The 26,384-nt window shown below is 46.3% G+C and overlaps 3 protein-coding genes across 3 annotated transcripts; 1 reads left to right on the plus strand and 2 right to left on the minus strand.

Annotated features, from left to right (window-relative positions):
* Window positions 1–3,628: 3,628 nt before the first annotated feature.
* Window positions 3,629–11,065, minus strand: LOC310821281 (tetraspanin-5). The gene is made up of 10 exons (XM_083693259.1): window positions 10,736–11,065; window positions 8,939–8,989; window positions 8,106–8,252; window positions 7,314–7,484; window positions 6,780–6,905; window positions 6,202–6,249; window positions 5,210–5,326; window positions 5,047–5,108; window positions 4,674–4,725; window positions 3,629–3,838 (listed from the first exon to the last, which is right to left on the minus strand). The coding sequence occupies exons 1-9, from the start codon at window positions 10,817–10,819 to the stop codon at window positions 4,713–4,715; spliced, it is 819 nt and encodes a 272-aa protein (XP_083549385.1). The 5' UTR covers window positions 10,820–11,065; the 3' UTR covers window positions 3,629–3,838; window positions 4,674–4,712.
* Window positions 11,066–13,018: 1,953 nt separating this feature from the next.
* Window positions 13,019–14,542, plus strand: LOC310821284 (cerberus-like). The gene is made up of 2 exons (XM_083693262.1): window positions 13,019–13,256; window positions 13,373–14,542. The coding sequence occupies exons 1-2, from the start codon at window positions 13,023–13,025 to the stop codon at window positions 13,664–13,666; spliced, it is 528 nt and encodes a 175-aa protein (XP_083549388.1). The 5' UTR covers window positions 13,019–13,022; the 3' UTR covers window positions 13,667–14,542.
* A 3,905-nt stretch (window positions 14,543–18,447) lies between these two features.
* acer2 (alkaline ceramidase 2) lies at window positions 18,448–26,227 on the minus strand (the record flags this gene model as incomplete). Its single annotated transcript, XM_083692636.1, has 6 exons — window positions 18,448–18,634; window positions 18,911–19,048; window positions 21,825–21,962; window positions 22,664–22,805; window positions 25,490–25,604; window positions 26,117–26,227. 6 exons carry the CDS (start codon window positions 26,225–26,227, stop codon window positions 18,448–18,450), a joined length of 831 nt encoding a protein of 276 aa, XP_083548762.1.
* Window positions 26,228–26,384: the final 157 nt, after the last annotated feature.

Consider the following 26,384-nt stretch of genomic DNA (forward strand, 5'->3'; position numbering starts at 1 on the left):
CTATTGGTTACTGATGACAGCCTATCAAATGGGCATCACTTCAAACACAGCCAATCAGACGAGGTAAACAAATGACCTCACGATCAACAAGGCATGTAAACAAATGACTTATGTAGGAGCCAGAGAAAGGGCAGTATTGACAGAGACTATCTCCTGCTCCAGACAGCAGGCAGCAATTTTGTAACGGAGTTGGTTCGGCGCATCAGGCTTGGGCTCGGTGGGCTAAGACTCACACAGCTTGAGGGAGGGAGAGTCGGCCTGTTGGAGGGGGAACAGCTGCAGGCCGGTGAGGACGTCCAGGGGCAGGCAGGTGGAGTTAGTGCCGATGGCCATCGTGGGGGTCTTAGACTGCAGCCCCAGGCCCCGCCCCCCCGGGGTCATGACCCTGCCCAGGCAGTACTGGGGCATCTGACCGAACATCACATCATTCACACTACAGATGGGCTTGTCATTGATACCTGAGGGGGGGTAACACACACCACAACACTAGGTTAGATAATACATGTGCGTGTGTGTGTGTATATGTGTGCGTGCGTGTGTCTATAAGTGTATATATGTGTGTGTGTGTGTGTGTGTGTGTCTATAAGTGTATATATATATATGTGTGTGTGTGTGTGTGTGTGTGTGTGTAGACCAACCCCTGAAATGGCGCACCCTCTGAGGGTGGGGGTTATGCCTGCAGAAGAAGGTGCTGTGGCTGGGGGCACCGAACCGGGCGCTGCTCCTCTGGGGGGTCAGGGGCAGGGCCGGGGCCAGGGGGCCGTCCTCCGACACCTTCAGACTCACCGTGGTCAGCTCACAGCTCACAGCTGTGGACACTGGGGAGGCCGGGGGCCGACTGGGCACACTCACTTCTGCTCTGGGGGCGGACATACATACATACATACATACATACATAGAGTACACACAGTACACACACACACACACACACACACATACAGTACATACAATACACACATCATGTCAGTGGGACGTTATGACATCATCATGATGACCACGTTGGAATCTTATCCAATCACCACCATGAACCTGACATTCTGAATACCAACAGCATGACAGGTGACATCATTAGCCATTCCAAAAGCCTTTGTATGACGAAAGCTTTGACTGACTGACAGACAGAGTTACTCACTTATTCTCTCTAAATGGGTCGTAAATCGGGCTTTCAGACATGTTGTATTATCAGAAGACCTGGTTGGAAACGCACAGAATGACATTATTTTCATGAGCAATCGTTTAGTACAGAGATAGACAACCACAAATAGCACCGCAAATCCAGTTCAGTTTTCTTACTTGTAATTATTAAACATGGACCAACATCAATATGAACACTTGTGGAGGAGGACATATAGATGTCACTGCCAAAAACGCTTTCCCGTTAATTTAAAACACTTTTCCGGACTTGAGTTGTACCTGCAGATGGCGTCAGATTTCCTGAGCGGTGAGCCCCTGCATCTAGAGCGCTCCTCCGTCCGCCGGTCGTATCTGTGTCCTTTTGAAAGTCCGTAGAATACACGAACTCGGATCGACTCGATCTTTATAACGTCACAGTAACCTGAGAATAACGTGCCATCACAACATTCTAAAGAACATTCGATGCTTCGAATAAATAAATGCGCTCTTTTGGAAGTGACCAGCACACGCTCTCTCTCTCTCTCTCGATGACAACGTAAACGACTTTTGTAGGAGTTCAAAAGTTGGTTTCTCTTTTTTGTCTTGTGGATAATAAGCACTGCTATTTTGTTCACTCTTCGAACATCAACATCCTTAGAATAGGCCTATCCTAAAAACCTTCAAAGAAAAAGTGTCACCACAATGTTATACATATCTATAAATTATGTACATTTCAATACATGAACCTACCTTTCTGGGTTATGTGTTCTATCCTTCTTGTGAGTTTGTCAGTGACGGTACAGTACGATACAACCCCATCTTCATTCATAAATAAGAGAGTCACTCATGAACCAGCTGAAAACAAGCATGTGACCTTCCACATGAATAAAACACAAAATTCATAAATAAACAACACCGTTAACTCTGTGTTAGTGAGTTTGTATGTGTCTCCATTCAAATAAACCAGAAAGGAACCAGAAAGAAAGAAAGAAACACGTGTGTGAGCCTGGGTCATACAAATCACCATACATTTATTTTGACATATTTACAACTGTTTACTATCCGGTTATTTACATGGATTAAAACACAGGGTGAATGACGGTAGAAAACAGCGTGATGACATCATCTATGGCACGGTGGCGATGACGGGGGTGGAGACGGTGCCGTGAGATTAACGACATGCGCAGTCCTGTCTAGCATTACGCTTCATCAAACCATACACATTTTACAGTTCAATTAAAAAATTAAGAAAATGAATAAAGTGTGACATGACTACATAGTGCCAGATCTACTAAGCTTAATTATGCCCCAGAAACATTTCGGAAAATCCTAAGCTTATTTTATACCATTAATTATCAGTTTCATATTTTATTCATACTAGGTGACAAACTTAACAGTGTCGAGTCATGGTGTAGCTTTAGCAAATCTCCTTCTCCTCTCACCCAATCAGAATGGCTCAGACAGGTGGCAGTTGGACCAATAGAACATGCTGATGAAACGCAAGCAACAAAGCAGTCTGTTTAGATCCTGTCACATGATGCATCAGAAGCTCACTACAGGACGTCTGCTCCCTGCCACCCAGGTTAAGCCGGCCAGACACGAGACAATTTCTCACGACTGAATTTACATATTGGCTGTAAACGCGGGTCATCTGTGGTGAGCTGGACGCCTTAGCTGGCATAGTGTGAGCTGGCCAACGACATGTCAACCTCCTGCCGCCGGCTCCCCTCCACCAGTTCTCTGATTGGAGGGGAGGGTTAGGGGGCTCAGTCACACAGCCCAGTGTGAAAGCGACCATCGGGTCTGCTCGTGCGGTGTACATTGCATCAAACAGCGTGATGTGGAGCATTTGTCTTGCAGTATGAGACCCTCTTATCGGTTGGAGTTGTCTGCGTTTGTAAAAAATCGTACACAGTCTACGTCTGGCTTTAGGGCCTCAATAAATGACTTAATCGTCTTGTAAGATTAGGAACTGTTCTGAAGTGTCGTAGGACACGGTTAGTGTCTATGTAGGTTATGTCACATGGTCATTGTGCGAAGTGCTAGCCAGCGATATCCAGGACTATACAACACTACAACAGGAATAACGACAGGGGGCGGGGACTAATGCCATGGTAACAGGCATGCAGTGCACTTCTGGAACCCTCCAGAATCTTTACACATCCCAGGGGTCGGCATGGCGACCAACCACCACCAATCACATCTCACCTCCCTCCATACAGGAAGTACATCTGAATTCAAATTCACACATTGAATAGAAAATCCTTATGGAAAACAACAGGCTGTTATTACTGTCATTTCCCCCCCAAAAAACTGAATTTCGATTCACTTCTTCCATGGAGTGAATGATTAGAGATGGGAGGGGCCCAAACCATAGAGGTATAAGACTAGAGAGGGTGGCTTCTCTGGTATTATATCTCTATGATCCCTTCTCTAGCATTATATCCCTATGGCCCCAACCCTGTCCCCCCCCCCCCCCCCCCCAATCCCCCCCCCCCCACCCCACGACCCCCGTCACGCAGCATGGAACACTGACTGACTGACTGACTGACCTGCACGTGTGAGAGACACATATAAAAACAACCCAGTTAGAAAAGTCTTATGTACAGATGACGGACGAGGAGGAGGAGGAGGAGGAGGAGAAAGAGGAGGAGGAGAAGGAGGAGGAGAAGGAGGCGTCAGGAGTCTCGGTTCCCTTCATCGCTGGCATCAACACTGAGGAGACCTGCAGAGAGACACACATGAATGATCCATGGAGGTCACACAGAGTTCAACATACATGTTTTAACATGACTAATTATACACACACGCATAAATCAACCATCACCACAGGTGTCAATGGTCGAAATCGGTTATTATAGGTTGGTATTCGGTGAAACTTCAGAGAACCAGTGTCATACATTACCCACAATTATCTGTATAAAACATTCTGTCTTGTCATAATGAAACGAGGCATACAGCAAGAAAAGGTGGGTGGTACGGTAATGGCAGGTCAGTACGGTTCAGTACGGTAATGGCTACTTCGCTTTACAAAAGTCATAGAGGTTGATAATATCCGACAATATACTATATATACTATAACAATATATAATATATACTGTCCTTGGGCTGCTTTCAAATAATAGGCTCTACTGTAAAAGAAGCACTAGGCCCCTGAGGGCTACAAACCCAGCTGACAGCCATAGGAGGGAGGGGATGGACGGGCCAGGAGGGAAAACGCTTGACATCCAGGGCTTAGGAAACACACTTTGTCCTGAGGCTATTCTTAGGATGACATGACATCTTTGGAGGGTCGTTCATGACCACTGCCACTGTCTGCTTTCCTGCTCTGTGACAATGCCATGGACCTGACTACACACAATATCCGGAGCCTGACAACACTGAGTTAAAGCGATCAGATCCAATGATTTTTTTTTACCATCCGTAGGACGGGGTGCCGCTACTTTATTCTAACATGTATAAGTTATAATGCATGCATTAATATTATAATGTATGGTGTATATTATTCAGTGTGAGGTCAGGCTTCAGAGAGCCAGTGTAGAGAGAAGGAGAAGGCTCACCCCTGCTGCTTCCCCCAGCTGGAGAGGACTCTGGTGGGCTCAGGTGAACAGACTAGAGGAGAGGAGAGGAGAGGAGATAGAGATAGAGATAGAAGGACAAGCACATGTTAAATACACACACACACTCCAGTGGAACAGATCAGTGCAGTGTTAGAACATGTGATTCCATCCTGTTCTATTGAACTATAACAGGGAAGCATTGTTCAGTGCAGTGACAGTCATGTCCACCAGGTGGCAAACTTACTACATCAATACACTTCTCCTTTATGTGATACACCAAGGAGTGTGTACTAACTAAGGAGTGTGTACTAACTAAGGAGTGTGTACTAAGGAGTGTATATGAAGAAGTGTATCCCAAGTATGTAGATCTTACCAGCTCTCTCGAACGGCCTCGATGTCACTCACGAGATTCTGGGCTAAACATATGCCGAATATCTGGAAATAGACACACAACAAACAGAGATCAATAACATTTACCATAATTGTTCCTAAATCTAGTACATACCGTGCTCTAAGGGGCTTTACACAAGACTAACCTGTAGCAGAGCGATTCCTATGAAGATGCCGGCTACCACCATCAGGTTGTCTTGAAGCCATTTCTCAAACTGCGGAACACAGCCTTTTATATTGATGAACGTCCTCTGCTCCGCGTCCTATAAGACACACGCGCGCACACACACATACACACACATGCACGCATCAACACACACACAGACAGACACACGCACGCATCAACACACAGACACACAGACACACACTTCAGTGAGGCTTCATGACTTTGTAGAACAGTGCGAGTTGTCCTCCTATGACTGACATGTTGATATGACAGCACATTAGCCATCCTGCTAGCTGCCTAGCAGGGGAAGACGCTGACCAGACAACATGGCTGCTACATCTCCTAGCCTCCCTACGGTCCCCCATGTCCTCTATATATTGGTGTGTCTCAGTGGAGGCTGGTGGAGGTAGAAATCTCTAGTGTTGAGACGAGGGCAGGGTTTAACTACCAATGAGCTCATCACTGTAGCCACCTGCCAATGGCTGATGACATCGCCAAAGCCACCTGCCAATGGCTGATAGGAACCAGATTCCCTTCTTGGACAACGTCAGTGGTGATTGGCCAAGGCCCGTCTGTGTTGGCCTCTCCAGAGGCTGCCTGAGGCCCCTAGGACCTCACGTGTGTCTCAGGGAAGGCTGGTGGAGGTAGAAATCGGAGGAGGGGCTCATCGTAATGCATGGAACGGAATGAGGAACGGTGCATTACAATGAGCCCGTCCTCCGATTTCTACCTCCACCAGCCTCCCTTTATGTGTCTATATGGACCAAACCATAGATATAGAACATGGTGGTATCTCTGTGGACCAAACTGCCTGACAACAACTGACCCTAACTAACTGTGTGTCAGGGGAGGCTGGTGGAACAGGGATAACAGACTGTGTGTCAGTTAGTCAGTGTGTCAGTCAGTTAGTGTGTCAGTCAGACAGTGCGTCAGTCAGTCAGTGCGTGTGTGTGTGTGTATCAGTCAACTCACGGCTTTAGCTCGGATGTCGTAGCCACACTGGGTGTTGATGACGTCCTCCTGTAGGAGAGAAGAAGAAGAGAGGACGTTCACACACACCATTGAAGAAGAAGATGACAGGAGGTTCACACTCACACCATTGAAGTAGAGAGGAGGTTCACACACACACACCACTGAAGAAGAGAGGAGGTTCACACACACCACCACTGAAGAGAGGAGGTTCACACACACACCACCACTGAAGAAGAAGAGAGGAGGGTCACACACACACCACCACTGAAGAAGAAGAGAGGAGGGTCACACACACACCACTGAAGAAGAAGAGAGGAGGGTCACACACACACACCACCACTGTAGAAGAAGAGAGGAGGTTCACACACACACCACCACTGAAGAAGAAGAGAGGAGGGTCACACACAGGCCCTGGTCTACAGCATCATGATGATGTCAACAACAGGGAAGTAACACCCTTGTCAGGGTTATTATTATGCACCAAGACAGCGGCTTCCTGCCACTTCCTGTTTGTATTCCCAGTAGAGGAAACAATCTGAGAAGACCAAAAACACACACACACACACACACACACGTACCGCAGGGTCCTTGGTGCAGCAGGAGAAGGGAACCCCACATTTCTCTCGGCTAGGGTTGGAGTCGGTACAGTTGAAGTAGATATTCAGGTTCCAGTCATCTGCCCCGAAGGCTCCGCAACACTCCCACTGAAGGACACACACACACACACACACACACACACACACACACACACACACACACAGGTCAGACATTAACAACGTCTGAGATGTAAACATCACTGACCTGCTAGCAACAATATTTTAACAGTAAACCTACAATGCATTCCTGTGGGAAGTCTATGACGTATAGTGTGTGTGTGTGTGTGTGTGTGTGTGTGTGTGTGTGTCTCTCTCTTACGTATTCCTGTGTGAAGTCTATGAGGTATAGTATGTGTGTGTGTGTGTTTTGTGTGTTTGTCTCTCTTACGTATTCCTGTGTGAAGTCTATGAGGTATAGTGTGTGTGTGTGTGTGCGCGCGCGTGTGTGTGTGTGTTTGTGTGTTTTGTGTGTTTTGTGTGTGTGTGTGTGTGTGTGTGTGTGTGTCTCTCTCTTACGTATTCCTGTGTGAAGTCTATGAGATTCTGCAGGTCGATGTCGTCGCGGTAGGCTCTGATATTGTTGTTGATGAAGAAGTTGAGCTGGTCTTTGATCCAGTCCTTGAAGACGAAGGCCAACACTCCTGCTGTCAGCTCCAGGAAGAAGATGATCCCCAGGAACACAGAGAACTACAGGAACGCCACGACAACACATCAGAACTACAACACTTTAAAACTACAACACATTAGAACGTCAGGAGAACGCACTTTAGAATTTTCGGTAACACTTTCGAACGTCAGGATATCTTTAGAATGTTGGGTAATACTTTGGAAGGTTGGGCACTTTAGATAGACATTAAACGTGATGTAGCATATGTAACAAACTGTAGAATGTAAACATGTTTGAAGACAGACAGCACCATTATGACTGTTAGAAAAAATACATCTGAGCGGTTGCTATCGAACGGTAAACATGTTCTGGTTTGGCCCAAGGTTTACTAAGCTTGCAGGTAAGGCACATTGAGTCATTTACTGGAACTGACTTTTAATTATCTACCACACTGACTCTCTTTTTCTAGCAACCATAACTGTGACGCCTGTCTCAAACAATTTCAAGTTGTGTCTCCATCCTGCAGTTTGTAACGTACGGACTTTCATAGCGTATTCCGGTGTACACATTCACAGCCCAAAACCTTCTCATATCTGGAGTCGTCTGTGGTCAATGGTTTGAAGGGCAGAGCGTGTGGAGGACACAAACACACACATACACAAACATACACAAACGCACACACACACACACACGTTACGTACAAACTTGAGCAGGAAGGAGTTCTCGCGTAGTGCTCCAATACAGCCGGCGAAGCCCAGGATGAACATGACTCCGCCCACCACCAGGAAGAGCCAGACAGGGTCGAAGCCCCCCAGGTCAGTGATGGAGGAGATGTTAGACAGCACCCCCTGCAGGACAGGAGGGGGATGACGTCAGCATCACAATCTAGTCCAGTGTTGCAATCATTTACATAGGAATGAAGGGATAGAGAACTCATAGTAACCCACCCACCCACGCACGCACGCACGTACACACAGACACACACAGACAGACAGACAGACAGAGGCGTCTTTTAAACATGAGCCAAAAAAGGCGGGGGCCACAGAAAGTCGTGAATGCGTTGGATCCATTTAGGAGGACGCCTTCCCACAGGAACACTCCACATTCCTTTCTGATTCTGTCAGGGCAGGGTGTGTGTTTCACTTTTTTCTTTACAAGAAATTATGTATTTACTCCAGGCGGATGGGTGTGGAAGTCTTTAACAAGGGTCAGTCTCATAACACACGCACACGCATGCACAAGCACGTACACACACACACACACACACACACACACACACACACGCATCCCTATGATATCATTTTACCAGGGCATTCCTCCCTTCTGCTTGGTTACTATGACAGAAAGAACCGTAACAGAAGCGTTCTTCTAACACAGAGTTACTAATCCCCGTGGTTACATCAGACACACACAGAACAATGGCCTTTTTGAGACTGGTCAAAGGTAGGCGAGGCCACAGAGTCTGGTAGGCTGACGAGTGGCTCTCTGTGATTGGTTAGAGGAAGACACAGAAACTGGGGGGGGTAGAGCTCACCTTCTCACTCCATGCCCACAGCCCGATGCCCAGGAACGCCACTCCTAGGAGCTGGGGGGGGGGGGGGGGGGGGGGTGAGGGTAGAGATAGGGAGAGGAAGGGTAGAGAGAGGGTAGAGAGAGAGAGGGAAAGGGAGGGTAGTGAGAGGGTAGAGAGAGAGAGACACAGAGAGAGAGAGGGGGAGAGAGAGAGTGTATGGTCAATACCACAGATTGACACCCAGCCCCTTAAAGAGCCCTGTAGAGTTAACCCACTTGTCTAAAAGCAGGCATTAGCATCTAGAGTGAGCCTAGTGAACATGCTTCAACGTCAGGAAGTCATTCTAGATTGACCAATCCACAGGACTGCCGTGTTGCCATGACAACACATGCATCCTCTTCTACAATGGGTAACCAGGGCAACGCCGTCAGCAGATGTCAGATAACTCACTCAAACGATGCTAATCCACAAACTATCTATCCATGGTGGAGCCTGCTACGTGTGTGTGTGTATTCTAAAACGCTGTTGTCTGCAGTGTTAGTTACACACACACACACTCCATAGTCACCAGGGTGTATATATATATATATCCAAAACAGATCCCTTAGATACCGAGGGGGGTATTGTGTGTAGCATACACAGGGTGTGTGTGTGTGTGTGTGTGAGAGAGAGAGAGAGAGAGAGAGAGAGTGTGTGCTTTTGGTCTGGAGTATGGATGACGTTCTCGAGGAATAGAGAGGTGTCACCTGGGGGCTGGGTGTCACCTGGCTTATTTAATATGTTCCTAGACCAGTTGAACACAGAGTAAACATGGTCCTAGATTCATTCCTACAGGGTTAATATGGTCCTAGATTCATTCCTACAGGGTTAATATGGTCCATGATTAGTTCATACAGGATTAATATGGTCCTGGATTAGTTCATACTGGATTAATATGGTCCTAGATTAGTTCATACAGGGTTAATATGGCCCTAGATCAGTTTCAACAGGATTAATATGGTCCTAGATCAGTTAATAGAGGGTAAATTTGGCCCTAGATTAGTTCCTACAGGGTTAATATGGTCCTAGATTAACCCTGTAGGAACTAATGTCTGTCTGTCTGTCAGCCTGTACATCCTTCCATCATTCCTGAGTTCTTCAGCCCCTGCGCCTATCTGCATTGACTGAGTGTGTGGAGGTGTACAGGACCAAATAAATAGGTCTAAAAAAACAACTATTGTTGTCATGCGCAGTGATGTCTAGATGAAAAGAAGGAGAGACAATGGCACGGTGTGGATGGAACAAGCACAGCATCGGAGCTTGCATCTAATCAGAGGGCTAGCCTAGCATGTTGCCCCGCAGTTCTCCAGGCATCACAATAGACCTCCGTGCTAGAGACACTGCGATATGACGTAACCCCAGATGGCACCTGGGTGACAGCGTAGGAAGGGGGAAAAGCCGCTTATCATTCCCCCGGACCGCAGCCTATATGATGAGAAACTGTTTTTAATATTTAAAGTAGCCTAGCCCAAATAAAGCCCCTACGGTCACTTGGATGTTTTTTGTATTTTGTTCGGCCCTCCACTGACATCGTCATCTGATGACAAACGCGAACCGCCTACAGATTTGCGTTGGTCTCATTGTCTTTACATCTAGGCCTATTGCATGCGGTGTGAATTAAGAGAAATTGACCGTTATATTTGGTAATAGCACAGGTTACAATAAACAATGTAGCCAAGGACTAGATAATGTTATAAACATTTCACTAGGTTACGCTATTATTATGGGCAAGTCTTGCCCAGATACACATGACAGAGAAAGATGACGAAGCCCACTTACCCAGAATATGATATTGAATCCAAATATGAAATATTTGATGCAACAGCTGACTTCATGAGCCTTGAAATGCTTTCCGGACATCATTGGCCCGTATTTACAAATGTCGCCGACCACCAGAAGAAATCACATACGGTCTGTCCCCGACGCGACGGATCGGTCCGGGAAAAAAATCCACCGTTTACGCTTCGACGACGACGACAACGCTCCGTTGTTTACCGTTTAATTACGTCCAACATTATGGCTTTCGTTAGACATAGATGTCTTCACAGACGTATCTGTTTTTATACAGACAACTAATGTCCGGCGTTTCTCTTTTTAGAGGCTTCGGTGCAGCGGGAGCTGGATCCTGCGATGCGGACTGGATTAAAACATTCCCTTCGATCTGCTCCCTGATGGAGACAAGGCTGTTCCTTGATGGACTGGTCTTTCAACCAATTAGAACATTTGCTGTCATGACTGGACAGGACTTCCTCCAATATGATGCTTCCTTATTGGTTGGTTATTATTGCGAGCCCGGTCTAAGGAAAAACCAACACCGCTATTTTATACCGTAGGCCCATGATTAAATAACTACGGAGGATAATCGAATACTGCCCCCTCTAATGTTTTTAGGACATATTTATATTTGATTTATGATAAGCCGAGACACAGACAGAGAAACATAGGCATAATATCAATGGTGAGAATTAATTTCACACTTCTTATTTCTTATCACCAGCGTATTGATTATTGTTATTATGTTATGTTAATTAGGCTATTTATTCAGCTGGTTTACGTTAGTGATTATTACCCATATAAGAACAATGAGTTTTATGAATTCCCTTATCCCGCTCAATCTAATCTAATGTACTACTACACTGTAGCCAAATGTAAGTTATCACAGTTACAACACCAGTAATGTAGAGTAATATATGATAGGCCTAAAACCACAACCATTTGTTGACAGCATCAAAGAGCAGCAGCCTAATACAGCCTGACTTTGAATGTGTGTGTGTGTGTGTGTGTGTGTGTGTGTGTGTGTGTGTGTGGACGGCCCACACACACACACACTGTTTTTTTTTCTCCACAAAATATACAGCCTTAAAAAATGCAGTATGTTATATAAAATGTGTCCTCATTTGGGCCAGCTGAATTATGCCAGACAGCGTGGGAGACTGTGGGAGACCAGGAGCCTTAGTTTAGCTCAAAGCATCTTCCCTTGTGTCTTAGCTCAAAGAGGAAACTAATAGCCTACACTAATTAGGCCTATCAGGCTGTTACATTGAAGAATGGCACTGAAATGCATATTCAACTGTGAAATATGAAGTAGCCTATACACTTATAACTTAACTGTACTGCAGCACTAGCATTTGTAGCAAAGTCCAGCAAACACACCTCAGCCCAGTGACCCTCACCTGGTCCTGGAGAGCCGCAGTGGGTCCAGATTGTCGTCCCAGCCTAGTGCCACCACTATCACACCTGATTAAACTAGTCAACTGATCCACCAAGTCCTTGATTAGCTGAGTCAGGTGTGTCACTGCTGAGCTGGGACAAAACAAATCTGCAGCGCTGCTGCTCTCCAGGACCAGGAGTGAGGATCAACACATTAGCATATACCTAAATAAAAAAGCTATTTGATACAGGGAAATGATTGCTAGGCTACTACTTTTATATGGCCTTTTCGTTGATAGACTTAGCATAGTAATACTTTGATGCCTGAACGGATACGTGCGGTTGTGATGCGCCAATGAGGGCAACAACAACTAGACTAACCACAGAGAGAAGACAAGATCAAAGATAGGTCGAACACATGTCTTCAAAGATCATAAAAATACACCCTCACATATGTCATCAGGAAACGGGGGGTATCCGGGTGTCATTTTCAACACCGTGCTGTCGCCTTACAGGCCTCTCAAGGCTTTGAGGTGAATCTGTTCAGTTTGGTCCGGCAGGACACCTCACTTTGGCCAGTCATCAAACAAGACGCTGACCACCACCGAGCCGTTAGTTTTACCATCCAGTAGCTTAGTTTAGCAGGTTGCCAGAGGTCGTTGGCGGCTCTAGCAGGGCAGCGATGCACATGTTTTTCTCCTTCTCGACTCTAGCAGGCCTCGGCCTCTCCATTTGCGTTCTGCAAACAGAGGTATGTGCCTATACTTTTCAGACTCATTTTGGAACGCCGTTTTCAGACGTTACGTGGTTTAGAGCCAGGTCTGCGCGCCACGGGGAGACTGCCGCGCGGCACGGGGAGACTACCGACGTCGAGTTCGATCATCTTCAAAGAGAAATGGGAGAGATGCGAAACAAGATGCGTATCGACGAGCGTAACGGTGCCGCGCGTAATGGACACTTGATGGGTCCACTATCCGCCAACCCGACCACCCCTCCCGACCAAGCCAACGCGGCGCGGCAGAAGAACGCTAGAGCGTCGTGGAACAAGTTCTTGCTGCGGAGAAGATCCGAGTTCCTGTCCGTCATCCCAGTCAAACAGATCCAGAACGAGATAAACCAACAGGTGTGTCGCGCGCTACCCTTCTCACAGGTAAGAGATTTGCTAAACATACGCACAACCATTTTATATTTATATATATTTTATATAGTTACAGGGCAAGCCATTTTTACTATTATTTATGTTGCTATTATTTTGTTTTTATCTAGAGCATACATCACGAAGACTGTGAGATGGTTGTCCTGGGTAACAACCTCTGCTTTGGGAAGTGTGGCCATACCGGTCCCGGTCATGTGCCCAATAGCGGCGGAGAATGCGCGTCCTGCGCCCGCTGCTCGCCCGTTAAATTCACGCACAAGTCGGTACAGCTGAAATGCAAGAACAACACCGAGTTAACGAGGCTCGTCACGGTGCTGGAGGAATGTCGGTGCGAACTGACGAATGAACGATACTCCAGTAGTGAAGGTCCCGCGCTGTTCGACCCAGTACTGATCGGTGACTAGAGGGTCCCACAGGGCGCGAGGTTGTTCCAACTGCATTCTACCCATTTTACCGGCGTGGAACGTAAATAAATCATAAACAAACCACAGTAATAAACCCCATTATTGTCATGAACGGAATCCTTTAGGCTTGTTCCTACATGAAACATGCATTGGTGTCGATGGGAGATTTGCGCGAAAGTTGGGGATATAGGCTACGCGCACACAGGATTTGGTTAGGCCTAACACGCTCTCTGATCTGTAAAACAATCTGAAAGAAACAAATTATTAAAAAAAAAAAAAAAAAAAAAAACTCCTGGCCTCATTTCTCATCTCTTGTCCTGCAGGGACTAAAATAATTAGAATAGGAGTAGAAAAAACAGGCTCCCGCACACAGTCTCTGCTTGTAAGTGTGATGAAACGTTTTAATAAACTTTCGTCAGGCGTGCAGAAAAAGACCGTGCTGGAGCCTGTTTTCAACTCCTAGTCTGTTGTTTCCTACGCACCTGTAGAAAAGAGAATACAGGTGTGCAAACAAATTATAATTACCTCATGCTTGGCCAACACATAGCTTCATTAGACGCTCGTGTGGACATTGGAACACAGCCCAGTCTGTGTGGAACGTTACTGCCCTCTGGTGGTGGAAGCGCAGCTGTCCTTGACCTAAATATTAACCTGCTAAATTTAGGCGACTGATGCATATGCAACCATCTTATCCAGTCTCTCTCACACACACACACACACACACACACACAGACACACAGACACACACATCTAAGCTATGAGAAGGCGTTGTTGCATTCTTACAAACACTCATCTGAGCTAACCAGGTTGATGAGAAAGCGTTGCATGTATAATGACAGCACTGACAGAAATGCATACAGTGTGTGTTTGTAAGAGTGTAAGGATTAATCAACTAAATCAGTTTAGCAAATGTAATACAAATAATTAATCATAATAATAAAAAAAACACAGGACAATGACTGTTTTGAGTACTATTTTATTGCGTTTATTACAAAATACTAATGATATGAAATGTTTCAGTCACATTACAAATATTTGTCTACAAAACTGGATAAATTATGAAAATAAATATTCTTGTGCAACTTGTCTGTATTAGTCATTGTAGGCAGTGAAACTTTTCAGAGAATGTGTCTCTTTCCATTAAATAGACTTCACTTTAACCACTGTATGCATTATAATGCTGTCATGATCTTGTGCTGAAGACAGCATTATAAGGCTTCGGCCCTGTTCCAACACTCTAAAAGCGCATCCTTCCTCCCTCCCTTCCTAGAGGTCATCAGTGATCTGACAGGTGGAACTCTGCAGCTCAGACCACTACCACCTGACTCAGATCAGAGGTTCAGATCAGAGGTTCAGATCATGTCTTCTCCTCAGAGAGGGGAGGAAGGAAGGAGGGAAAGAGGGATGCCCTGTTAGAATATTAGGGCTGGTTTCTCAGACACAGATTAAGCCTGCCTTTGGACTAAAGTACATCTTGAATGGAGATGTTCCATTCAGAGTGTGATGTTGACAATGATGATGACGGTGCTTAATCTGTGTTCAGGAAACCCTTGAGATTCCTATTGGATGTTTGCTTCCACGCTGTTACACCCACGAGGCTCCTATTGGCCGAAGATCCGAGATGTGTCATCAGAATCAACACTGATTGGGCCATGTTTAGACAACAGGCTGTATCATGCAGACCTAGGGTTCAGATACTATTTCAACTGTGCTTGATTGAGTTTGCCTGGCACAATGAAACCAATGGAATCAATGGAACCAATGGAATCAATGGAACCCAAAAAGTGCAAACGCTGCCCCTCTGGCATTGCAGGCAGGCTCAGGCAAACGCTCAAAGTATTTGAGAACGTGAGATGCTTCTGCACCGAGGTTGAGTGGTGTCCTTGTTTAAAGACAGGAGCAGCGTGGTGTTTGGCAGAGTGGAGATCTGTACTGTACACTCTTACAAAGAAAGGGTTCTTCATTTGTCGCTTTGGGGAACCCTTTAAAGAACCATTCTGGGTTCCATGCAGAACGCATTCTACATGGAACCTAAAAGCGTTCTACAGGTTCTACATCCCAAAAGGATTCCCCTAGAGGGAAGAACCCATTTTTTGGTACTAACTAGCACCTTTTTTTTCTAAAGTATGTCTCAGTGATCCTTCATCTATACAATACCTGAGACATCTACATGCATCTGGTCCCTACAATGGTTGACACTTGACAAAACATAAAAATACTTCAAAAGGTTGTTGTGTTGTTTACCATGCATCATTGTCAACAACTGTCTTCCATTTGGTTGTGCTCTACGTTTACGAAAATATAAATATAGCTTTTTGGCTAAACAAAATACTTCAGATAGTTACAAAAAATATCAGGGGTTGTCAGAGACTCTGGAGGAGGGGTTGTTGCCTGTGCTTGCTGGTTGTAAACGGAATTAAACACAATGCCACACTGTACACAGACCTATAGGGTCAGTCGGATTAGCGTAAACCATGTTAAACCACTTCTAATCTGAAATCCATAATGTATAATCAGTTCTAATCTGAAGGCCGTAGCGTAGTTTTAAACCAGTTCTAATCTGAAGGTCGTAGCGTAGTTTTAAACCAGTTCTAATCTGAAGGCCGTAGCGTAGTTTTAAACCAGTTCTAATCTGAAGGTCGTAGCATAGTTTTAAACCAGTTCTAATCTGAAGGTCGTAGCATAGTTTTAAACCAGTTCTAATCTGAAGGCTGTAGCGTAGTTTTAAACCAGTTCTAATCTGAAGGCCGTAGCATAGTTTTAAACCAGTTCTAATCTGAAGGCCGTAGCGTAGTTTTAAACCAGTTCTAATCTGAAGGCCGTGAGGAGGTGACAGACATAAAATGAGGCGGCTTTGGTTAGACTCTTAACATTACCGTCATAAATATGTTTTTCTATATATCCTTCCCTATCCAGACCAAAAGACAAACTGACCAATCAACCCTTCTCTATCCAGATAAACTCACCAATCAACCCTTCTCTATCCAGATCAGTAGACAAATTGACCAATCAACTCTTCTCTATCCAGACAAACTGAGCAATCAAGCCTTCTCAATCCAGACCAGTAGACAAACGGGTCAATCAAATCCCTATATTATGAATCAACATTATTAATAATAAAGTTAATAATAAACAATTATCATGTTTTTATGAAAAGGTTTTAGTCAACTACCTCCCCTCCACCCCTCCCCTCCACCATAACAGTGTCTTTATCTACTGCTGTTATGGGATTTTCACCAAACAGGTGGGGGAACCCCTTAATCAAATCCATGGAGGTTCCCTTTTGGCACAATGACACAAGATCCAGCATCTCATACTAGGTTTGGCACAAATACCTTGTCTATCAGGCTAGCTACAGAACATTCTTTAGTTTGGTGCATCATCTGGTCAACCCTAAACTGCCATGAGAGTCATAATGACATAATGACAAAGGACAGACAGCAAGGGAACACAACATCTACACCTGACCTATCCATATCATGTCATCTGATTGGTTGTAATGAACTGTAAGGACCAGTTAAAACAAGCCTTACTATGTCACTCCACAGATTAACAGTTAACGCTGCCGAGATTTCAGTTGAGTCATTGTCATGACAATCTGACAGCTTGACTTCTGAAATGTGACAGTTGACATTCCACTGCAGCAAAGTCAGGGAGGAGGGGCAGAGTTTAGTTTCTATATGTAAATCAACCAACCACCTTTCACTTCAGGCCATTTCCCATGCAACAACAATAACAAGGTACCTGGGCGTCCCGAGACTTTACATGCCAAGGTCCACCATGATATGTTCATATATACTTGTCCTTTACACTTCAAAAGAATATCATGAGGAGAAGAATATTGAGATAACTATAATATTATATACAGAGAAGCAGGTAATACATGTTCATGTAACACTACTGTTAAACAATCATAGATGTGGCAGGGGAGGCTGGCGGAGGTGGGCAGCCTCATTGTAATGTATGGAACAGAATGAGGAATGGTATCAAACATGTGTGAGAGAGAGAGAGAGAGAGAGAAACAGAGAGGGGGGGGAGTGGGAGGGATGGAGTGGAAGGAGGAGATAGAGAGAGACCAGACACCTGGTCCTAAAGTATTGTATAGGACCTCTCATGTGTGTTTGATACCATTCCTTATTCTGTTCCATGCATTACAATGAGCCCGTCCTCCGATTCCTGCCTCCGCCAGCCTCCCCTGATAGGCATGCTGTAGAGATCAAACACAGCACTTTGGCACATCCTCTTCCTATTGGCCAGTGTGAGGGACGCTGTGAAGCACGTGTGGAACACTGAGGTTCCGAACCACCTCCTCTACGCCTGAGAAGAACACTTGGCAGGTTTGTTCCCTTATGTCGCCTAATGTCATCTGGACAGACAGACAGACACATAGATAGACAGACAGACAGACACATAGATGGACAGGTAGAGAGAAACAGACAGACAGACAGACACATAGATAGACAGACAGACAGACACATAGATAGACAGACAGAGACAGACAGACAGACAGACAGATGACTCTTGGACACATTTGTACTTTGACAGAACGTTTGACAAAACATCCCTGCATATGTAACAACGGAGAGATGAGAGAAGAAGGGAAAGGGAGCAAAGGAGAGATGAGAAGAAGAAGGGGTAAAGTCCTGGGCTGTATCACATCAACTCTGTGTCATGTCATGCCAGCATAGAGCTTTGTACTCCCCAACGGCAGGCTTATCCACGGTCTACGTAGGCTGGCATACGCCTCCTCTTGGCCTGGGGGCGTCATGTCTTATGTCACCTTATGTCACCTTGACAGAGGACTTCTTGGTGACACAGAGCAGGGTGATGTAAGGCACGCCTATGAAGGCCCACTTCTCGTTGGGCCAGAACAGGATGACAGGGCCTCTCTCCGGGGCCTCGGTGGCTACGTCAAAGTAGGCGAAGCACACACAGCCCAGGTAGGAGGCCAGGCAGATCAGGATGTGCCTGGGGAGTGAGGGGGGAGCAGTCAGAACACTACAACTGGGGAGTAAGGGGGGGGTATAGGGAGGTGTGTGTGTGTGTGTGTGTGTGTGAGAGAGAGAGAGTGCACCTTACCAGGCACAGTGTAGGGAGAGGTGTGTGTGTGTGTGTGTGTGTGTGTGTGTGTGTGTGTGTGTGTGTGAGAGAGAGAGAGTGCACCTTACCAGGCACAGTGTAGGGAGAGGTGTGTGTGTGTGTGTGTGTGTGTGTGTGTGTGTGTGTGTGTTGTGTGTGTCTCACCAGGCACAGTGCAGGTAGGGGAAGTTGACTGAGGACCACATCTCACAGAAGATCCTGTCACTGATCCAGCAGAGGAGAGCCAGCGCCCACCAGATCCCTGACATTAGTCCCAGCTTAAACACACGTGGGTTCTCACACCTGGAACACACACACACACACACACACACACACACACACACACACACAGTAAGCACACACACAGTACGCACACACAGTAAGCACACACAGTAAGCACACACACAGTAAGCACACACACAGTAAGCACACACACACACACTAATTTGAGTACATTTGAGTGTTGTGGTAGCATCACATGCATTCCTGAAAATCAAACAGAGGGAATTTGTTATGTGTTCAGTGAGACAGAGAGAGAGAGAGAGAGAGAGAGAGAGAGACACACACACACACACACACACACACACACACACACACACACACACACACACACACACACACACACACACATTATACAACAAGTGTTTTCTGAAAATTAGCATTTGATGGTCATCACAACATTGTGACACGGTTGCATGGGGACTGTAAAGGAACGTTACGGAGCAGCAAAGGGCTGAAATAGAGCACTGTCTTATTATAAACACTTCCCGCTAGAAACTCTGTCCTCTCAGCAATGGTTTCAGCGATTGTTTATTCTCAGCCAGCCAAAGAGCCCTCCACCATAGGCTTCCTCCATGGCGGGGCGCTCAGTGGCGTAGCACACTAAGGCGCATACCATATCATCGCAAGGTCCCTGGTTCGATTCCGGCCATCGACATATCCTGCATGTCATCCCTCCTCTCTCTCACCCATCCTTCCTGTCAATCTCTACTATCTCTATCACCAATAAAGCAGAAATGCAAAAAAGACTTCCTCCATGGCTCTCAACAAGCATCTAGTGAGCGGGGAAAACAACAACACTTGATTCTGATTGGAGATTTCACGATGTCAGTCAAACTGTAGTTGTACTATCAACTCTCACTGTACATCGCCATTTGGATGGCCTTTCTATTAGTAATATTAATAAATAGAATAAACATTTCTAACATGACCTGTGAAGTTTGTTTTGTAGGCCAACGTACTAGGAGACATATTGTGCAAATTGGTATACAACACTTAACTATTGAATTGAGGACTTGTGACTTGACTTGACCTGAGCTCTGGGACTTGGAGAATTTACGGTCAAGACTTGAAACTTGAATCAGGCAGGAACTCTCACCCACTTAGCAGATCCAGGAAAAAGCACCCACACCCACCCACACCCACACCCACACACACACACACACACATATATACACACACTCAGACACACACATATATACACACACACACACACACACACACATATATACACACACTCAGACACACACATATATACACACACACATATACACACACTCAGACACACACATATATACACACACACACACATATACACACACTCAGACACCCACACACATATATACACACACATATATACACACACACATATATACACACACTCAGACATGCCAACAACAACAATATCAATGACTGGTAGTGTGAACTGTCAGGAATGACCAGCAGGTAGAACAATGGATGAATGAAGGCTGGACACTGGCGGTCATGAGTCAGGAGGAAAGGAAATAACAACCCCTGGGGCACACACACACACACACACACACACACACACACACACACACACACACACACACACACACACACACACACACACACACACACACAGGTTTGAGCAGAGGTTATTAGGAACAACAACAGGGTGTTGAAAGAGACGTAACAGGGTGTTGAAAGAGACAAGGCTCTGTCCTAGCTAGGGACGAAGAGCTAGGCCCGGGGTGGTCCAGTGGTCTAGCACCATGGCCTACAGTGCACACATATGGGTTCGATGCCCTGCTGACATACCCTCTCCTCTTTACTTTCCTGTCTATCGCTACTGTCTCTATTCAATAAAAACTGGAAAATATGAGAAAGAAAAAAAAAAAAAGTTAAAAAAAGGAGAAACCAGAAGAGTTAGACGCTGTGTTCTCCCACAATGTCAGGGGGCTGACATGTACTGTAGACTAGTTTCCACACACTTTCATTCAGACGAAGAACAAGTTGCGTTTCAGTACACTCGTCCAAAGGCCACCCTCTCCTATCTAGCTGCCGCTCCTGTTTAGAGCAGCAGTTATTTTTACGATCATATATATTGACATAAACGTACATTCACATCACGTGGTCCAAAACGTCTGACAGTTGCACGTTTAAGCGATATTCATATTTAAAGTTATGAGTTTTTTCAGTTGGTCAACTGACAACGTTTTCCTTGGCAACATTCTGTGCTGCAATGTTCCATCCTAGCCTCAACAAGCCTACTGATATCAGTAACTACGATCTCTCAACTCCTATAAACACAGTCAAGTGACACACACACACACACACACACACACACACACACACACACACACACACACACACACACACACACACACACACACACACACACACACACACACACACACACACACACACACACACACACACACACACACACACACACACACACACACACACACACACACACACACACACACACACACACACACACACTCCAGGGAGGAGATATTTACAATGAGGGAGGAGGATGTTATTCTACAGGCTTAGTCAATACTGCCTGCTCCAGTAATTAACATGAGAGTGAAGATTGCTGTACGCGCGCACACACACACACACACACACACACACACACACACACACACACACACACACACACACACACACACACACACACACACACACACACAGAGAGACTCGCATGCAGAGAGAGGGAAAGAAAGAGAGAGAGAGATCTCTGCCTGTGTTGCCAGCTGTATGTAATCACAGGGTGAGTGTGTGTGTGTGTGTGTGTGTGTGTGTGTGTGTGTGTGTGTGTGTGTCTCACCTGCGGAGCTCCGTGATGAGCAGGGCAGTGCAGGGGATGCCCAGAGTCATGAGAGACAGAGAGTTGACCACAGGCTTCACGAAGGCCAGCCCTGTAGTGATGCCTGACAGGATGGCCATCACCACTTTAAACCTGGACCTGCAACACAAACACACTGGACCTGAGTGAGAGTGAGTGAGTGTGTGTGTGTGTGTGTGTGTGTGTGTGTGTGTGTGTGTGTGTGTGTAATCTAACTTGTTTTAACTTGTAGAACGTAACTGGTTTAGCTTCCAATTTAACCTCCCCCCCATTCAGCATGAAAACATTTCCTGTGTCGGTTTCACTTAGACTGGCTTCCGAACTAAGCTGGTGAGTGTGTGTGTGTGTGTGTGTGTGTGTGTGTGTGTCCGCATCTGCCTGTGTGTGTGTGTGAGCATGAGCATGTGTGTGTGTGTGTGTGTCTGTGCCTGCCTGTGTTTGTGTGTGTGTGTGTGTGTGCCTGTATGCGTGCCTGTGTGTCTGTGCCTGCCTGTGTTTGTGTGTGTGTGTGTGCCTGTGTGTCTGGCCTGTGTGTGTGTGAGTAATAATAGTCCTGTCTGAGATAGCTGACACCAGTGAAGTGTATCACATGACCAACCCCCCCCCCCCCCCCCCCATCTCAATTCCTTTGTCACAAAGCCATCAACTAAGCTGCATCCATGTCACCCTGTGTCACTGCACTGACCTCTGATCGTTGTTGATCAGAAGTTGAAGTTATTGATCTCTAATACAGGAGTTATTGATCTCTAATACAGGAGTTATTGATCTCTAATACAGGAGTTATTGATGTGGTGTGTGTGAGGGTGGAGGAGACATCTGACCTGTCCTTGCGGAACATCTTGGGCAGGTATCTCTTGGGGAACCACATGCCGATGGCACACATCAGCACCCAGAGGATAGCCAGCTCATCCAGCATCTGACCCAGGAAGCTCAGCGTGGCGTGAAAGTAGGTAGACCCGATACCTGGTGAGAAAACCAACAAACACAGACACATGAGCACACAGAAACACACACCTGACAACAAGAGACAACAAGAGGAGAAAGGTTAGCAGGGGAGGCAGAAATCAGAGGATGGGAGCCGTCCTCCGATTTCTACCTCCACCAGCCTCCACTGCAAGGTAGGCTGATGTGTGGAAATGCTGCAGTGTCAGCCACTGTGAATGACATCATGTTGTCTTGTCTCAGAATGACATCATGTTGTCTTGTGGCTCTGAATTACATCATGCTGTCTTGTGGCTCTGAATTACATCATGCTGTCTTGTGTCTCAGAATGACAATGTGATGTCTTTGGGTTGAAGCCCAGGACGGGACAAACTCAGATCAGCCGGCCGTCCCTGACCCCACAGGCAGTAAAGTAGAATCTAATTGGACAATTCAGTGTGACATGATCCCTTTCCCAACAATGTTCCCTATCACTCCCTCGGGTCCTGTTTTTTTTTCCTGAATGTCATCTACAAGTGAACCTCAGTCTATTGTGCAACCAGGCTGTGGCTTTATCTGATCAGCTGCAGGATGTGCAGAACTTCCCCTGAGGTCAACTCTTACTGGGGAGAGGGGACACACACACAGCCTTCTCTCTCTTCAGACATTCAGACTGATCCACCCCCCACCCCCACAGAATGAACTCTGCCTCCACAGTTCAGGCAGACAGACAGACAGACAGACAGACAGACAGGCAGACAGACAGGCAGGCAGGCAGGCAGGCAGACAGGCAGTCAGACAGACAGACAGCTCAAACAGACAGACAGACAGACAGCTCAGGCAGGCAGGCAGGCAGACAGACAGACAGACAGACAGGCAGGCAGGCAGACAGACAGACAGACAGACAGCTCAGACAGACAGACATAGGCAGTGGTTGTGTTCCAATATCCACATACTAGCATACCATTTAGAATGTACTGGCCATCCATTGTAGATGATACTGTATCTGGACGGGGTCATTGATACTGTATCTGGACGGGCTCATTGCAATGCATGGAATGGAATGAGGAATGGTGTTTGATACCATTCCCCCTTTCATTCCATGCATTACATTGAGCCCTTCCTCCAATGTCTACCTCCACCAGCCTCCTCATCATTTGACAGAAGTGAGTGGTAGTAGTAGTAGCTCGTAGCCTACGTAGCCCATTATCTGGTGCTATCAGGCCCCAGCAGACCCTCTGGTCAGGAGGCTAGGAGCTAGGCTAGCAGGGGTCAGGGGGCTAGGAGCTTTGTTAGCAGTGGTCAGGAGCTAGGCTAGCAGAGGTCAGGGGACTAGGCTAGTAGGGGTCAGGGGGCTAGGCTAACAGTGGTCAGAGGCTAGGAGCTAGGCTAGCAGGGGTCAGGGGGCTAGGAGCTAGGCTAGCAGGAGTCAGGGGGCTAGGCTAGCAGGGGTCAGGAGGCTAGGTGCTAGGCTAGCAGGGGTCAGGAGGCTAGGAGCTAGGCTAGCAGAGGGCTAGGCTAGCAGGGGTCAGGAGCTAGGCTAGCAGAGGTCAGGGGGCTAGGCTAGCAGGGTCACAGGGCTAGGGGAGGAAACTGAGTAAGAGGTTGTTGTTGTCAGTGGAGGAACACAGCTCCAGATTAGATACAGGCTTGCTGTCCAACTCAGGTCAGAGGTTAACATAGCACCGGAGGAGGGAGGGAGGAGGAGGCAATCATGTGACTCGTGCAGCTGTTAAGTGGGCTCTCTCTCTCTTTCTCTCTCTCGCTCTCCCTCTCTTGCTCTCTCTTTCTCTCTCTCTCACTCTTTCTCTCACTCTCTCTCTCTCTTTCGCTCTCGCTCTCTCTCTCTCTGAGTGGGCTGGTCTCTCTCTTTCCTTATCTCTGCTGACTCTGCAAACAGCCTGGTAGCACAGCACAACATTAAACACCCAACAACACACACAGCACAGCACAGCACCAAACCACAACACAACACAACCCTACAGGACACTGATAGAGGACTACATCAGCACACACTTGCCCAGGGGAGGCTGGTGGAGGTAGAAATCGGAAGACGGGGAGTTTGATATCATTCCTCATTCCATGCATTACAATGATACCGTCCTCTGATTTCTACCTCCGCCAGCCTCCCCTGCACTTGACGTGACATTGGAGGAGATTAGACCCAGGCTCTGGTTCTCTGTCTGCTATGGTACCAGAACAGCTGTTTTATGAGTGTCATCATACAACTGTAACGAGCTAGTGTTATCATATGATACAGCTGACAATTTGGTTTGTGTAGGCGTAATGATTGGTTGCCAACTTTTATGAACAGCAGTGACAATCTCAACTCCAGCAGCCCAGATATGCCCTTAAATAGTCAACTGGTTAGTCAACATAACCACTAAACCACTAAACCACATAACAACATAACCACTGAACCACTGGTAACAACAGAATCTTCCTGTCAATCAAGTATTTCCAAGATTAACCATGTCATGTCAGGCAGAGTTCAGCTGTCCTCCCCAAACCTGTTAGAACTCTACACACGAAACATGAGGTTTACAGACGACACACACACACACACACACACACACACACACACACACACACACACACACACACACACACACACACACACACACACACACACACACACACACACACACACACACACACACACACACACACGCAAATCAAAGCAGAGGTCAGGGAGGGATCATGCACTGCAGAGCGAGGTAACTCACCCACGATCACCAGGAGGGTCCAGATCAGGTAGATTCCGCTGTTGAAATGTGTCGCATATTGGCGGAACAAGCACATTAATATAGGCGGCAAAACAAAAAACAAGATGTTGCTGATCTGAAATGATAAACAAAACAAAACAAAAAAGTTTTAAAAAAGTGAGCAGAATTGTCCCAAGTTACCAAGCCAGGTGGAATGCTTTTTGTCTAAAATGCAAAATCAACTATGTAGTGTTAGTTTTCAGCATGTGTTTGGAACTTAAGAGACACGTATGAATACATCAGCTGAAACCCCAAATACTTATGCAACTCTTATGGAATGACAATAAACCGCACAAAGAAAGAGAAGACGATACTGAAGAAGTTGCGCCTGTGCATTCTGTGTCATCCATTCTCTACCCTCTTCGTTCCAACTGTTGAAAAGTGAATGTACCCCAAGTAGCGATCTAACAATCAAACACAAAACATATAGGCTATTCTGGGAAGCAATGCCATGCAGGAAAGCAAGGCCATCCGAACCATTGGCTAGATAGACACAGATGTATAGGAATAGATAGCAATGGCTGTCGGTCAACAAAACTGTAAATGTGAGAATCTGAAAACAGACAAAAGCAAGTGACTACAACCGACCGTGTTGTAAAACTCTGCGATGCTGGGATAAATGAGATAGTTGCCTTCGCACCAGTCCACATCCGAGCTGCCAGCTTGCAACTGGTCCCAAAAGAAAAGATTACTAGTCATGTCTGGACTAGTACTGACGATGTACGGTGCGGACAAGACTCCGTCCGCAGTCTCCGGTCTTTGGAAGTCTGCGATAAAGCGGTCGACGAGAGGACAGATGTGAAGCGCACCGTTAGCTAGCCGATCAATTAGTAGACTTTGACTTTGATACCCGACG

Source organism: Argentina silus, assembly GCF_951799395.1.
Source record: "Argentina silus genome assembly, chromosome: 21".
NCBI lineage: Eukaryota > Metazoa > Chordata > Actinopteri > Argentiniformes > Argentinidae > Argentina > Argentina silus.

Excerpts from the sequence above, each read along its gene's own strand:
- LOC310821281 (XM_083693259.1), bottom strand. The coding sequence starts at position 10,819 with ATGATGTCCGGAAAGCATTTCAAGGCTCATGAAGTCAGCTGTTGCATC. Across the intron at positions 6,906-7,313 it reads TAGACTTCACACAGGAATAC|TGGGAGTGTTGCGGAGCCTT; the intron begins GTAAGAGAGAGA and ends TGTGTCCTTCAG. Across the intron at positions 6,250-6,779 it reads GCTGCACCAAGGACCCTGCG|GAGGACGTCATCAACACCCA; the intron begins GTACGTGTGTGT and ends TCTCTCCTACAG.
- LOC310821284 (XM_083693262.1), top strand. The coding sequence starts at position 13,023 with ATGCGTATCGACGAGCGTAACGGTGCCGCGCGTAATGGACACTTGATG. Across the intron at positions 13,257-13,372 it reads GCGCGCTACCCTTCTCACAG|AGCATACATCACGAAGACTG; the intron begins GTAAGAGATTTG and ends GTTTTTATCTAG.